Source organism: Salmo salar, chromosome 04 (genome assembly GCF_965601325.2).
Source record: "Salmo salar chromosome 04, fSalSal1, whole genome shotgun sequence".
Lineage (NCBI taxonomy): Eukaryota > Metazoa > Chordata > Actinopteri > Salmoniformes > Salmonidae > Salmo > Salmo salar.
In genome coordinates, this window is record NC_138294.1 from 70,592,518 (window position 1) to 70,609,767 (window position 17,250).

General features: G+C 42.0%; 1 protein-coding gene across 3 annotated transcripts in view; it reads left to right on the forward strand.

Moving 5' to 3' along the window:
• LOC106603666 (roundabout homolog 3) overlaps positions 1 to 17,250 on the forward strand; it is a 269,644-nt gene that overhangs the window by 91,764 nt on the left and 160,630 nt on the right. The window contains exon 1 of one of the 3 annotated variants that reach the window (XM_082974682.1): positions 10,656 to 11,253. The exons of the other annotated variants lie outside the window; for them this stretch is intronic. Coding sequence (XP_082830808.1) covers positions 11,190 to 11,253 — 64 coding nt within the window. The 5' untranslated portion in view covers positions 10,656 to 11,189. Of the gene's footprint in view, positions 1 to 10,655; positions 11,254 to 17,250 lie in introns of those variants that run through there. 3 annotated transcript variants of the gene reach the window in all.

Below are 17,250 nucleotides of genomic sequence, written 5' to 3' on the forward strand. Positions count from 1 at the left end.
CAGTTAGTGTTGCAGCTACTGACAGTCTGTCTGGGTTACAACTCCAATACCCTATTACCTGTCAGACTTTTGCTAGGTACATATCCAAACTTACTAACATATATATTTTTTTACTCGCAGTTGCTCTAACATAATATTGTAAATATGTCTGGTGTTTGTTTTTGATGTATATCCCATTATTCACCCTGTTGACCATTCATTCAACTCAACAGATGGCGCAACATTTTTAACAAGCAATTATTTCTCACATCATGTTTGATTGGAAGTTAATCCCTCTATCCTCTAACTCGATCAGGAGTACAGACATCCTGCTTTGAGGAACCATTAGTGGTCTTATATCCCAACAACACCACAGAACAACAATACCCAACATTTGACGCATCCCTGAGGGACTGTGTCAGACGAGCTAGTAACGCTCATTGTCATGCTCAGTGGGTCAACCCTGGTGCCCCCAGCCCAGAATGTAGCCATTATTCAGTTGAAAGTCCTGATAGACCTTGTGTGCTTTTTCATGATAGACCCATTCACCCTAAGTTCAACCCAGCTGACTCCCTCAGAGTGATAGGCAGGGGCCATTGTCTCCTGAGCAGCCGAAGCCATGACGCCCTAACCGCTATCCGCTAACTCTGCCTTTGGTTCCCTCCAGGGAGAGACTTTCCCTCTGTCTCCCAAGCCAAGACTGTTCCCTCGGGCACCCCACATCCCTGGCTGAGCTGAAGGTATCATAAATAAAGGGAGAGGGGAGCAGGAGAACAGTAAAACAGGCTCTACTTCCCCCATCTCCCCCCCTCGTTTCCATTCCTCCCCATAGGCACTGGGGCCATTGTAAATCAGGGAGAAACCCAAGCCGAGGGGGAAAAGAAAGGCAAAGCGACATTAAAGTGGGAACCAGGCCCCAGAAGCAAGACCTGATGTAATGATTAAAAGCACAGAGGGAAGGACATGGGGAGTGTGGGAGACAAAGGCAGGAAAGGACATGGATTAAGAGGGAGAGAGAGAGGGATACATACATGTGCACGCACACACACAGACCTGACAGCCTCAGCTGGGGCTAGGTTTAGCTATGACAACACTAGCACAAAAATATGGGGAGAAGGCTAATGAACAGGTGATCTTTTTGATTTCCCCCTGTTGCAGAGGGAAACACAAAGTCATTTGCAGGGGCTTTCTGACTATGTGCCATTTCATAGCAACCCCTTACTGTACCTACCCCCACCCACCAACATCCTTGTATTCACAGGAATAAAGGACCCTCGCTCTCCTGCAGTACAATGACAGAAAATATGTATACGAGAGGTGAGATGTGAGGTGAAACAGTGATGAGGAATGCTCGGCTATTATTTCGTGTGTGTGCGTGTGTGACTTATTGGACTCTCCCTGTCCCTCGCTAAGGGATTTTCATACCCTCCACGCACAATTAGCAGTTACACACAACACTACTGCGTGTGTGTGTGTAAAAACACCAGCCTACAACATAATTGGCCCAACCGTACACAGGCATCCCCTGGTACGCTGTTATCCTAAAACCCTGTTGGACTGGTACAGTATATATACAGTGCCTTTGGAAAGTATTCAGACCCCTTTACTTTTTCCACATTTTGTTACGTTACAGCCTTATTCTAAATTGGATTTAACATTTTTTAATCCTCAGCAATCTGCGTACAAAAAAAAAACATTGGCAAAGCGAAAACAGGTTTTTAGAAATTATTGCAAATGTATTAAAACTTCAAAACAGAAATACCTTATTTACATAAGTATTCAGACCCTTCGCTATGAGACTCGAAATTAAGCTTGACTGGAGTCCACTGGAGTCCACAGGTGGTAAATTCAATTGATTGGGCATGATTTGGAGGCACACACCTGTCTATACAAGGTCCCACAGTTGAAAGTGCATGTCGGAGCAAAAACCAAGCCATGAGGTCGAAGGAATTGTCCGTAGTGCTCCGAGACAGGATTGTGACGAGGCACAGATCTGTGGAAGGGTACCAAAACAGTTCTGCAGCATTAAAGGTCCCCACAGTGGAGTTTTGAACCACAAGACTCTTCCTAGAGCTGGCCGCCCGGCCAAACTGACCAATCTGGGGAGAAGGGCCTAGGTCAGGGAGGTGACCAATAACCTGATGGTCACTCTGACAGAGCTCTAGAGTTCCTCTGTGGAGATGGGTGAACCTTCCAGAAGGACAACCATGTCTGCAGCACTCAACCAATCAGCCCTTTATCGTAGAGTGGCCAGACGGAAGTCACTCCTCAGTAAAAGGCACATGACAGCCTGCTTGGAGTTTGCCAAAAGGCACCTAAAGACTCTCTGGTCTAATGAAACAAAGATTGAACACACACACCTAAAGACTCACGTCTGGAGGAAACCTGGCACCATCCCTATTGTGAAGCATGATGGTAGCAGCATCATGCTGTGGGATGTTTTTCAGAGGCAGGGACTGGGAGACTAGTCAGGATCGAGGGAAAGATGAACAGAGCCAAGCATACAGAGATCCTTGATGAAAACCTGCACCAGAGCGCTCAGGACCTCAGACTGTGGCGAAGTATCACCTTTCAACAGGAAGCATACAGCCAAGACAACGCAGTAGTGGCTTCGGGACAAGTCTCTGAATGTCCTTGAGTGGCCCAGCCAGAGCCTGGTCTTGAACCCGATCGAACATCTCTGGAAAGACCTGAAAATAGCTGTGCAGCAATTCTCCCCATCCAACCTGACAGAGCTTGAGAGGATCTGCAGAGAAGAATAGGAGAAACTCCCCAAATATAGGTGTGCTGAGTTTGTAGCATCATACGCAAGACTCGATACTGTAATCGCTGCCAAAGGTGCTTCAACAAAGTACTGAGTAAAGGGTCTGAATACTTATGTAAATGTAATATTTAAGTTTGTTTGAAATATAAATTAGCAAAAGTTCGAAAAAACCTGTTCTTGCTTTATCATTATAGGGTATTGTGTGTAGGTTGATGAGGGGAAAAATAACAATTTAATCAATTTTAGAATAAATCTGTAACGTAACAAAATGTGAATACTTTCCGAAGGCGCTGTATATAGCCTAACCTCTCCTCTCACGTTGTTAATCCATTCTGCCATGGCAGTTTTACTTAGTAGTAGCTTACTTTGCTCTCGCTCTCTCTCTCTGTGACATTGTTTACCGTCTCTATGATGGTCTCACACACCACTAAACAAGCTTTTGCTACGTTTTGTCCTCCACCCCGGAACAATTCTTACTCGCTCACCCATAATCTCACTCATCATCTCACATTTTCCCCCTGAGCGGTTGAAGGGGAATGTTGACAGCCTCAAAAAGAGGTAAGTAGGATAAACTGTAGTGTTGCTTTCAGAAGACTTACCACATTCCTACACCTGACATTCAAGTAGAGGGAATGCACTGAGATACCTTTGAAGAATATAGTAGCATAGTTGGCTAGAAATGATATTCAATTCAATACATAAACCTTGAATGAAAGGGTTTTCCCTGTTTGTGCCAAACCCTTTTCAGTGTCCTGTTAAAGATTTTACAATCTCAACATTCATGAATAGCCTGATAGAACCAGCCTGATCCCTGTGTTCACCATAGCCTCCATAAGGGTAATTTACAAAAGCAATTTATTGCTAAACCAACAGTTTCAAACTATGGTTTGAAATTCCCAGTATTAAAGCCAATGCCCAAAAAAAAGACACTTTAAAGGGACCATCTGAGATTCGACAAAGCAAGGCACCCCGCCACTTGTTTTGGCAAACAGCTGAGGGATGGTGCTGTAGAAATGTAACCACTTTTAAATGCATAGATACTGTATGTAGAGCTACGGATGCAAGAACTTTCCATCCATGAGACCAGAATTATAGTTTCAAACATGATTTAAAGTTATACAGTGTTGGTTCACAATGACATTATTTATAAACCATGGAGTAAAACCAGCTTATATTTTGGGATATTCTTCCAGAATCAATGGCTATACTGTATAGCCTATCATTAATCATTAACCTTGTTATCTTTTTGGAAGTGTTTAAATGACAAAAGTTTAGAGGGAATTGGAGATAAATGAACAGCTATTCCAGTTGATAAATGCACTCATTAACTCCTCTTGAGTTGCCTATTGAGTCTGAACAAACTTTTTTTTGTATTTAAAAAAAACAAACAGGGTATGTTTTAATTAAATGCTGAATCACAAAGGCCAGGGCTCTGTGCTGTGCCTGATTCATTTAAAAAACACTTTTATACAAACAGTATCTAAGAATCATGCAGAGAACAGCTTTGCAGTGGTTTACTATTGAGAGTGAAATAGTTTGGTTTCTAACCTTTCAAATTCTCCTCGCACACAGTCATTATTCTTTCACACAAATTCCCAAGCATAACTTGTTTTTGTTTATGATACAGATTTTCATAAGAAATATCAATGGACAATTTGCATTATTGAGCGTGGCTGAAGTAATAACCGGAATAACCAACATTAGCTCTCTTTCTGCATGCGTTAAGAAATGAAAGGGGCTAAATTCATTGTGGGAGAATGCAGCCTCGGTTGCTCGCTTCCAACAATCAGAGCCCAAAACATTCAATTGCCAGATCCGCGTGCAGATAATTACTTGCCAAGTGATTGTGATGAACACCAGTGTGTGGGAATGAGTCATGGCTATATGAAATTTCCACTCCGATTTCAACCTCTTACTGACTGTCTACGTCCCAAATTGCGCTCTGTTCCCTATTTAGTGCACTACTTTTGATCAGGGCTAATAGCGCTCTGGTCAAAAGTAGTGCACTACAGTATGTAGGGAATAGGGTGCCATTTGCAGCCTCTGTTTGCATATTTCATACTGCTTGACCTTCACATCCAGAGGAATCGAAGAGAAAATGGTCAGAGATGTACTTTTACTCAAAGTTATCCATAGGAAGCATTGTTGTATAAATGATTGAAAATACTTGTATTAGGTGCAGACATCAGATAAATAGGTGTTGTATGTTATTCTTTGGTGATACTCATATATACATAACATTATGGAACATTATTGCTACATGTACAAATTACATATGTGTTGTGGTGACAGAGTGGGTTAGATATAGAATATCACTGCTATTAAAAAAAGGCTACATTGAGCGCCAGCATGCTTTCCTATAGCCTATAGCCCTGTTAAAGGTCTTGAAAGGGCCAACCATCTTGAATGGCTGTGCCCAAATCACACCCGACATCCCATAATCAGAAGCCTAGGAAACCAGGGCAGCCTGTTAACACTGGGAGAGAATCAAAATCAAGTCAGAGCCTCAGTGTAGCAGTCAGACAAAACACAGGCAGCTTTGTGGGAGCAGCTTTCCCCCATCACTGTTAGGATAGTGTGGGGCTATAATTGCTGTCATCTCGCCTTTCGGAGCCCAAGCACAGACTGTGGGAATTGGAAGAGTCATTTAATCTCCAGGGAAACAAAATGATGGGAGCTCCAATTTGGCCAGCAGAAGTTGAGGGCGGGAAAGAGGGGATGTGGAGCGCGTCATTAGAGCCTAGGACCTGCACACAGTCTGGGGCCAAATTACTGAGCACGCAGGCGCTTGCTTTGGCCCTCCTACCCTCTGTGACTGTGGAACCAGGCAAGGCGTCCATCTTGAGATAGATTGACATCCAGGCTCGACCATCACTGACGTCAACCACAATTTAATCAACAACGCATGTACTTCCTGTAACCTCAAATACTTTCTGAGGGATATGCATATCTTGAATGGTTTGCTCAGTTATGTACAATCACAAACTAACCAACGCTGTGTTTGCATGCCAAAATGAATCCTTCATTATACAATTAGCGGTTGAAACCAGTTTAATTTCTGCCCTTTTAATGGTTAAATCCCATTGGATCCCATTGAAAGACAGAGTTAATGTCGCCTTTGGCTCTCAGGTCATCTGCCATATCATAATTTGGGTGGCAAACAGAAGGCTGGGGTCTCAGCACCTTTTCTATACACCAATTTCCTTCCTATTCACAGGGAGCTCGGGAGAACAGAGGGACGTTCTCGCTTCACAGCCCAACAATTAACGTTGGGGCCTCACAAAAAAGGCTCAAAGAGAGAGCGAGAGAAGGAGAGAGAGAGAAAGAGAGAGAGAGAGAAAGAGAGAGAGACCAAATCAAGAGAAACAGGAAATTGGGCACCCCCAGAACAGCATCCCTTGCTTTCTCTTATTCTCTACCTCTCATTTTCTCTCCCTCCCTTAGGGTGGTTGGGTAGCAGCCAATCTAATTGAAAGGCAGATCAATGAAGAGATATATTGTCATTTTCCAGCACCACCCTCTTAATCAATTAATCTATAATAGAATCCGAGGAGCCCCTTAAAGGGCCAGTGGCTCCATTAACAGGCGCTGACAGATATGGGCTTGCTTATTAGAGATGGAATAGTGAGAAACAGAAAGTAACAGATTTGCACGGGATTCATTTCAAGAAATGTCCATACATTACATGGAAATATGTGACTTACATTTCTACCCTGACAAGATCAGCCAGCATGTGAAGTCCCCATAATGACAAAAAACAATGCTCTTTGTGAGTTATTTTTGTCTTTTACAATGTCCGGTCAATCAGATAATGCACTTAAGAAAAATGACAGGGATTGTTAATGGCAACATACAGTAGAGGCTTGCTGTACTATATGTTGCTGACGTTATCTTAATGCACTTGCAATTTTGTGTTTCCAAGCCATTTAGAGTAGTGCGGTGGCTAGAAGAACCACATAATTGACTTCCCATTATGATCTGGAATGCCAGTAGTTTAAAGCTACTTTAAAATAAGAGTCATAAAGTGACAACTCACTGGCACAATAAAATGTATGTTTGTGAGGAAGAACGGATAAATCAAGGCAACAGCTGGGCGAGTGTCGACTTCCGACAAGGGATCTGTACCTTAAAGGCACTGTGCTCTCTCTGAGGAACCACAGTTCAAATATAACTACACCCCAAAGATATTGGGGTGGGCTAATGAATCGAATGGGCCCCGTGTTCGGCAATTATATGCTTTGTAAATAAGGGAATACTTTAAAATGTGTATAAATGCTTTGGAAAGCTATTATCAAAATCTTCACAGAGAGATGCTAACTTTTTTACCTCAGAAATGTTGAATAGATGTGCAGTTACCACCTAAAATAAAGGTTACTAAGTGTGTGTGTGCTTTTGTCCTGAACCACACCAATGTAGGCTCAATTAAAACCTGCATTGTAGTATTTATGCAGTAGCAGTAGCAATTGGACATACCCTTTCCCAGAAGTAACATAAAATCCATTAACGGTTTTTGGGTGCTATAAAAACAGCTGGGAGACTCCCCTCACAGGCAAAAGCTTCCAGTTTTCAATATATGACAGGTAGCTAGCATGAAGCGATGGTGTAAACAAAACATTTGTTTTATACATGTTACCCTTGCAGAGTCATGTAGTAAACACATAAATAAAATGCCAGGTAATTTGGAAAACAAAACACTGAAGAGTGACTCATGACATTTACATATAATATACTTAACTCAATGGCCTTAACATAATTTCCAGCAAACGTTTAGAGTAGTTTGTGAAATGCAGTCAAGTACTATTCAGAGGCAGCGTTTTTGATCAGTCTCCATGGCAATCACAGTTTGATTTCTCTGCAATATATGTGGACACTTGAGTTGTTGGATAGCAGCAAAAAATAATGAAATGGCAAGGCTTGGCAGAGGCATATATGCAGTATATACAACAATGAGGCCCTTTGTGAAAGGGTGAACATTTACAAGCTAAAAAGACACAGCTCAAATTAAGATGAAATAGATTGTGCAACAGTTTGTTGCACAAACAAACATGGAACTTCAATAATTTGAATAATTCTGTATTATTGCTGTGTCATGCAAAACAACTATTTTCCACATTCCACATAACATGTGATCTTGCTTTGGAGTGCCACAACCAAGGGGCTATATGCTCGACAGACTTGCTTGGCCAAAGTCCAATTGGAGCTGTCAGCTTTAATGGTGAGTGGTTGATCTGGGGCAATAAATCATGATACACTGGCACATGCTGAAACCCAGTCCACAGTCATTGGATTAATTAGCCATATTAGACATATTGTCACTTCTGAGCTGGGCCATGTGATGGTCATGTGTGTTGTGTGATGTTCTGGGGGTTGTATGTATGGTTCATGTATACGGTTCCAAGTTGTTGTTGACACTGTCTGTCTTTCCAGCAATCATTATGCATGGCTAACCGTGTTGCGCAAAGTAATTAAGGTTAGTTAAGCTATTTGCATTCTGATCTCAGTTCACAATATTCTGAGAAGATCTTTTCTGGTTTACTCTTTCAAGGCTAGAATGAACTTTCAACCAGATTTCAGGGCAATTCGTAGGATTTGGTATGTATGACATACATGTTAGGTTAGGATACATTATGAATGGAATAGTGGTTGTACAATATCATACGAATTGGATGACGTAACGTATCATACATTTTGGAGGATGTATAGTATTATACGTCTTTCTCTGTTGCGTCTACAAGGGAGAATTACTGGGAGAATTGGTAGTTAGGAGAACTAACGACAAAGGTTAGGAGAATTTCCGTAAAAAGGAGAATTTACATAAAAGGTTAGGAGAATTTACGTAAAAGGTTAGGAGAATGCTAATGACGAAAAGAAAGGAGGGGAGAGAGAGAGAGAGAAGCCCCAAAGGCATCTCGTCAAATATTCCAAAAAGGTCATGCTCATCCGTTTTAGCATTTGTAATCCACAATGATAATTTACTTCAAACAGCAAGGCGTGACAAATGAAGCAGAGGCACAGCAATAGAAAGATCACCCGCTAAAAATTGAAGTACCTCTAGGGCCGAGACACAGCATCCAACCATGTTGATAAGCTGTCAGCCATAATACGACATCTAATGCCGGATAATTCATCTAAATTCATTGACTGCACCATTTCGCTGACAGCTTGGCCAAATGTTTGATGGGGGCCCCAAACTAGCGCCATCCGTCACAGATGAGCTAAAATGTATTTAGGGACTGCATCATCATGTTTTATTCAATTACGCACTGGAGCTCAATGAATCAGTTTTTGCAATTAAGTTAAACATGCACATGCATGAAACATGAGGGCGATATCAAGGGTATTCAAAGTTAGGGTTGCTTTCCTTGGATTTTTTGTGCTTTAGGAGAAGGATGCATTTCAAGCTAAATGTTGTTAGATTGTGTAGATTGTGTTTGAATGCATGGATTTGTAAGTTAGGAATTTACAATAGAAACACTTTTTTTGAGAAATCTACAATGGTGGCCTACACCAGAATACCAAGGAATCCTGATAACATCCCAGTCCCTATGCACAGGCAGATCAGTAAATGCCATCTCCAGAAGCATTTCTATGAATGTCAAGCACCGCGTTTACTTGGGTATTTTGTAATAAGTCATATTTATTTGGCCAAGCGGCACTCTATCAAATCACTCCGTTATTATTGCCCACCGCGGGACTTGATGGGTCCTACTATGTCCTGCTCTGTCGAGTCTTATACTCTGCAGTTTCCCCCTGTCCAAGCACATGTAATATTGCCTTTCGCATTTCGTCAAGACACAGCCCTCATTCAGATAGGTATAGTGACATTTTCTCAGCACGGTGGGGTTTGTTAAGACTCTAGAATGGTCTATTTTATTCCCTGCTCTGTGTAAATAACATCATATCGGCCTAATGCCTACTCAATGTGATTGTGAAGCCTGGTGTGTGTCTTTTCATATAAGGCATATGATACGTTTACATTTTAATTCATTCCACGATCACGTGATTGATGCCAGTATCTCAAGGTAAATGTTATGGCAGGCTAAATGAAATGCACGTGTTGAATAATGTATGCATTTTCATGTGAATATTTTGAATCAACATACCCCATAGAGATAGAAAACTATGATTATAGGCCTAGCATTCTGAAAGCATCTTAAATGAACCCTCTAACTGGCAATACAAAATCTCCCTACAACCTTACTAATGAACACAAATTGTTTGACTGATAAATGACATTCATAAAATTTCAAGTGAAAATATTATCTTGACACTATCTGACCAATTTTTGTGAAATTAGTTGAGACCAGTACATTCTACTGATCTGTAGACCATATTTTAAAGGTGCAATATGCAGAAATCACTCTGCCATTTCTTGGTTGCTAAAATTGTAATAGTTCACCTAATTTCAGTTTATGTGACAAAACAAGCAGTCATTGTGTAGAGAATTATTGTACCATCTAAAACGCTGTATTTTTAGCTTTTTGAAGCTGGTATAGAAAACTGAAAGTAAAAGAACATTTAGAAGGGGAAGCATAGAAATAGTGCACATAGAACAGATATACAGCTTCTTACACTTGCTTTCAATTCTGGTTGGGTCATGGAAAAGTTTTAAGCGTTTTTATTTCCCATACCTGATTGATTTGTATGCACTGAATTTACTTATACAACTATTAGGTCTATTTATTGAAACATGTATTTTTTATATATATTTAGATTGAAGTAAAGGCATTGGCGTAATTATACCTACAGTCTCGAAATGCGCAACATGTTGTGTGCAATTTGTGTGTAATTTTGGTCAGTTCTAAGAAAGTTATGCAAAATATTTATTCACTGTCTCTTTAAGTGTTCACTGTTTCGACTACTATACACAGGAGCTAGGGGGTGGGCTTTAGCCACGAGAGCGTTTTGCCGATAACAGTACTTGTAATTCTGTTCATTCAAGAGTAAGGAGGAAATGGGAGACACAGAGAAAGGATGAAAGTCTCTATCAAGAATTAAACTGCACATACTCTATTAGAAGAATACCTTTTTGATGAGGAAGTTGACTCTCAATACAGAGGGACGGAGTTATGAAACATTCCCATCAACAATACGGTGACAGTGGCAGAGAAAACTAAGAAAATAGCGCATATTCTAGTGCCGACCATATCCAGACGCGTAATTTTGCCATCCTTCCGCGCCTGTTGCAGGACATTATCAGAGGAATACATGATATAAGTAGAAGCCGAAAGGAACGAATTCTTCAGAATGTCTCATGTAGGCTTTTTTAATCAGTTGTAATGCTGCAAGTGGTTAGGTGGTGGAAATTGTCCGAAAATGTGGGGCTGACTTTCCAAAGTTGTCGGATGCCACTTCTGTAGACTTGACTGACCATACCCCATTTGGATAATTTAGATTTTTTGGGGGGGATACCTTTGAAGACAACTTTATCATACACCAGAGGGTAATGGAGTTTCGCCTCACTTTGGATACCCTATTGGTTTTTATTGCGCTTATTGGTTTGGTTTTTGGTAAGTTCAATGCATGATACAATTCTCCTATTTCTTATATTTTATGCTCAATGTGTTTGACTATAAATGTGTTATCCGTTGTGATGCATTTGTTTTTGGTGACGCTCTCGGTCCATTAACCAATGAAATTAAATGTGGGGATTGTTTTTGCGCGCAAGGCTTCTGTGACAGACGCGAATTTACTTACACTCGTCTCGGTATAGGCCTAGTAAAAAAATATTATGGAGTGATTTTGAATAAGAAGATATGACAAATTGTTGTATTTTGCTCAAAACATTGACAATTGAGAAAGTTGATTAAGACATTATAAACAATGCCCTTAGATGCGCATCCTTAATCCATCCGTTTCTCAGCTAAACGCAGACTACTGGCTGTACCTATAAATGAGGAAAAGATATCATGTACCTTTTAAAATAAGGAAAAGATATCCGTGAGGGGAGAAATGTTTAGGCTATGAGGCCACCTTGACAACGCTTGAACAATCACAGAAAAAACTATTCAGTGATGCCACTGGGTTGGGCACCACTTAAATTATGCAAACGAGTTTAAGAGAGGAAAAATGGATGGCATGGGGACCTTGGCAACATGTTGACCTCTGTTGTGACTGTGTCTTCAAGAAATATATTATTGAATAACTAATGAGAGGAGAAAGGGCCAGAATTCGAACAGCTGAATGTTGCAGTTGTGAGTAATAAAGATGGATACAGTATGTCCCAATCACAGTATAATTTCTTATTTGAAGTTTCACTGAGTTTTGTAACAGAAGGTGGATTGTTCTCAAGGGAAACGCAGCCTGTTGATTAATACAACTAAGTTACCATAACTCGCTATCCCCATTGCATGTCGTATGGCCACTGGGAGGATTCCTGGTCGTATGCTGGTGCCGATTTAACAGGAATGACTGGGATTTTGTCATTTTCCGACAGCATGGTGTCTGGGACCCTGCCCTATACTGCTGAGCTGGCTTTTACTAGGCTGTAAACATAGGCTATGAACCCAGACCGTGACAACATCTGGGAAAACACTCCTTCAATGACTCTAGATGCTCCAATGCGGCCACAAGGCTACATTGAATGCACACTCGTTCACAGCTTTGTCAAATCTTCCTAACTCAATGTTCCCATAACCTCAAATCGAATCAATGTCATTTTCCACCAGATTTACCTCTCTAAGTCCAAATATAATTGTTATCCTATGTGTCCATGTTAAGATGCAAGCTGTTTTCCACTGTACATGTCACCTTTCAACAAAAAGTCTCCACCAACCATTCTCGCTATGCGGTGAAGGTCCACTATCACTTTTTCACACCTGATAAGAGCCTTAAATGGGGGCCAGGGTCGAATTTCAAGGCCTGGCTTCAGTTTGTCAGTAAGGTGACGTTCAATCAACCCAGTTGCTGTTTTCAGTCTCCTGAATGACTGAATGGGAGAGAGCCATGTGTTTGCTCGGCTCCTTTTAAAGTCACTGGAAAATGGTCTCAGAACAGCTGTCAGTTTTCTCATGACTGTCCCCAAACAGGCCAAATGAGGCCAAAAAGCCAGGATCAAACCTTTGATGTAATTACAGTACATACATCCCAGAACAGGCCTGGGTGGAGAATGGCTTATGTTATGGGTCTAGAGTGCGTGCATACAGCTACAATAGAAACCACTAGCTAAGCTATGCATCTATCTGTCATCACCATTACTCAGGGAGTCATTTCCTAAATGGTGACGTGAATAATGGAGACTTTTGATGGGTAACAGGGATCCCTCACTAGCCTACCATAGACCAGGCTTTTCCTGTTTGTCTGTTGTAAACACTGTCTAAGACGTCTGACTGCCACCAGCCCATAAAACATACAGTAGACAGAGAGCCGCATCCCCAAGCGAGGACACCAGACACCTTAATCATCTCGGTTCATATTTAAAATCGTCACTTTGATAAGATCTAAAAAGATCTACAGACAGCGAGACACATCAGAGAGACAGGCAGCGAGAAGATAGAGGGAGAACGTTAGGTAAGACACAGTCAGAACCCTCTCTGTCAGAAGCGTCATGCCCATAGGGGGCACAGGGGCATGTGCCCCTCAGATTATTATATTTAATTTTTGTTTTTGTTGTTTCTCTGTAATAGTACTAGCCACCTAGCAATTTTATGAAGTTGGTTTAGCTAGCCCAGATAGGTTCTCAATCTCCCAACCTCATAACTAGCTACCAAGTTAGAGTAGCTAGCTTGTCTGGCAAGGTTGGTAGCCTTTAGAAAAGCAAGACATCACTAAATGTACTGAATAAAACTGACATTCCTTTCAATCTTTTACCCAAGTCAGGAGTAAACAGACAGCTCAAGAGGTATGCTTAGATATGCAGACAAATACACTTTTTTGTTTGTTTTTTACATAGAAATAAATATAATGATTAAGGCTGTAGATTGCAGGAAAAAGAAAAGCTGTTTCAGGTGTTTGAAAAATGCAACATTCTCCAACTAGGACCGCCCCCCAGCCATCCTCACGTACTTTGTGCCCCCTTAGATTTTTGCGGTGCATGACGCCCCTGCTCTCTGTTGCCTCTCAGATCACACACACACACACACACACACACACACACACACACACACACACACACACACACACACACACACACACACACACACACACACACACACACACACACAGGGTAGTGCGAGAGGGTAGTGCGTACGGCCGAGGTCATCACTGGGGCCAAGCTTCCTTCCGTCCAGGACGTCTATACCAGGCAGTGTCAGAGGAACGCCCTAAAAATTGTCTCCAGCCACCCTAGTCATAGACTGTTCTCTCTGCTCCCACACGGCAAGCGGTACCGGAGCGTCAAGTCCAAAAGGCTTCTTTACAGCTTCTACCCCCAAGCCATAAGACTGCTGAACAGTTAATCAAATGGCTACCTGGATTATTTGCAATGACCCTGCTTTTTTTTACGCTGCTGCTACTCGCTGTTTATTATCTATTCATAGTCACTTTATCCCTAGCTACATGTTCATATTACCTCAATTACCTTGACTAATCTGTACCCCCGCACATTGCCTTGGTACCGCGACCCCCTGCATATAACCTCATTATTGTTATTTTGTGTTACTTACTTTTTTTACTTTAGTTTATTTAGTAAATATTTTCTTAACTTTTATTTTTCTTAGAACTGCGTTGTTGGGGGCTTGTAAGTAAGCATACCTACACCTTTTGTATTTTGCGCATGTGACAAATACAATGTGATTTGATTTGACACACTAACAGTCCCCCTCATCGCTCCTCTCTTCGTCTGTTATCAAGCAGATCAAACAAACTGTCGATAGCTTGGGAAGCGTTGGTATGAGCTGTAGAGTTGATCCATCACCATCATCATCCATCAGCATGACTCAGCTAACCAAGCATAAAGACATGTTCAAAATCTAAATCACTCTCACTGTTAAAGACGATCATGATATTCCTCATGTGTCTGCTAATTGTTATCAGCCAAAGTCCGTTATCATAAGCACACACTAAAATACCCATCAAGAGGCAGAAAGTAATTTGAAGGTCGGACACATTATTATTCCGAGGGCTAAAAAGAGGCACCCTAACCTCTTTGCCACTGTCAGATAGGGCTGAGGTATCCAGTTCATCCGGTCATCAAAAGAAACAAACCAAACCACAGGGGACATTTTTTTAACAGTGACTGCTGACAACACCTCTCTCCAGACCTTGAAGAGTTCCAGCGTGGCTGTCCGAAGTGAAAAGGGGCCACAGGGCCCTCAACAATACCAGCGTGGCATCAATCTGACGGGCCCCTGGGCCGGGGCCCCAAGTTGCAGACGGCTTAATGGCCGTAGGCATTAGTTCCAGTAGTCCAGTGGTTGTATGGACGTTGATAAAACGTTGCGTGGACGCTGACCCCTAGCGCTGGTCATGCACTAAAATGGACAGAGAGAGAGAGAAAAAAAAGAGAGCGAAAGTGACAATGTATGACTGTTACGGCTTTGTGTTTCTCTGTATTTTTTCAGTTTTACCATAGAAATACAATGCATAGAATATGTTTTATGTACTGTTGCTGTCGGCATAGGAATATAATTCATAGAATGGATTTTTATCCTGTCACTGTCAACTCAAGCTGTCAACAACATTTTCTGCATATTCCGTTAAACTTCTGCTACTTGAGGACTATTACTATTACTGCAACTCGCTGTTGGCTGGGCTCCCTGCCTGTGCCATTAAACCCCTACAACTCATCCAGAACGCCGCAGCCCGTCTGGTGTTCAACCTTCCCAAGTTCTCTCACGTCACCCCGCTCCTCCGCTCTCTCCACTGGCTTCCAGTTGAAGCTCGCATCCGCTACAAGACCATGGTGCTTGCCTACGGAGCTGTGAGGGGAACGGCACCTCCGTACCTTCAGGCTCTGATCAGGCCCTACACCCAAACAAGGGCACTGCGTTCATCCACCTCTGGCCTGCTCGCCTCCCTACCTCTGAGGAAGCACAGTTCCCGCTCAGCCCAGTCAAAACTGTTCGCTGCTCTGGCACCCCAATGGTGGAACAAGCTCCCTCACGACGCCAGGACAGCGGAGTCAATCACCACCTTCCGGAGACACCTGAAACCCCACCTCTTCAAGGAATACCTGGGATAGGATAAAGTTATCCTTCTACCCCCCCCCCCCCCTAAAAGATTTAGAGGCACTACTGTAAGTGGTTATTATAAGGTGAATGCACCAATTTGTAAGTCGCTCTGGATAAGAGCGTCTGCTAAATGACTTAAATGTAAATGTAATGTGTAGTTATGTGCAGAACAGTGTGATGTAGGCTGAGGAAGAAGACATTTCAAACTCTGGAAGTCTCACCCCTCCACATTTTGTCTGCAGAGGCTCTCAAAGTGTTTTCAATTTCATAGATACCGGTTGAAATGATTGAATTGCAAATTAATAGTTTTCTTTGCATGAAATGGCAAAGTAAATAGGATGTTTTCCCTGCTATTGCTGTGTTAATCCAACATTAAGCAATATCTGCAGTCCTTCTGTTATGTGTTTGTGAATACACATTCATCTATTTCTGGAAAACCAGGGAATTTTACTGGAATTTTGAAACCCTAAACCTACACCTATAGCCCCTAACCTATACCATATGCCCATAACCAACACCATTTTTCCCCATAGGAGTCTTGACTTTTCTGTGCCCTTGTTGCCCCCTGGTATGGGGCACATCCTTAATGCACTGTCTACAGCATGTAACACCAAGTGTTTTGAAAATGCCCTTTTATAAGAAATGGTGTGTGTGTGTGTGTGTGTGTGTGTGTGTGTGTGTGTGTGTGTGTGAGAGAGAGCATATGTGAGACACAGGGGGAGTGACCTGTGTGGCTGCGCGGCACTGTGGGGATGAAGACAGCGTGGGCACTGGAACATAGTAGAGGAGCTGTCCTACTCCTCTCAGGCATCCTGTTCACACAGCCCCCCCCCAGACCTCACAAGGCCCCCCTGTCTGTCTGTCTGTCTGTCTGTCTGTCTGTCAGGGAGTCACACAGAGAGGCAGCATGTCTAGGGTAGTCAAATGGAAGACAGTTTGTGTGTTTGTTTGTTTGGTGTAGATGTGTCTGAATGCACGGTGTGTTTGCTCTGTATGTGTTTGTCCATGAGTGGATGTATGCCAATTTTATGTGGGGTTGTGTGTTTTCAAATTCAATCAATACTCTTGGTGTGTTTCAAGTTTTAATGTCACGTGCACAAGTACAGTGAAATGCCTTTCTTGCAAGCTCCAAACCCAACAATGTGGTAATCAATATCAATGTAGCACTAACAATAACATAAGGTACAACAAAAACACACAAGAAATAGAAATAAGAAGAACACGAGAAGTAAGAAGCCATTTCCAATACCATATTTACAATGTGCAGGGAAACTGGAGTGATAGAGGTAGATATGTTTTGGGGTAAGGTGACTAGGCGTCAGGATATATGATAAACAGTGTACCAGTAGTGTGAATGATGATTGTATGTGAGTGTGTGTAGAGTCAGTATAAATGTGT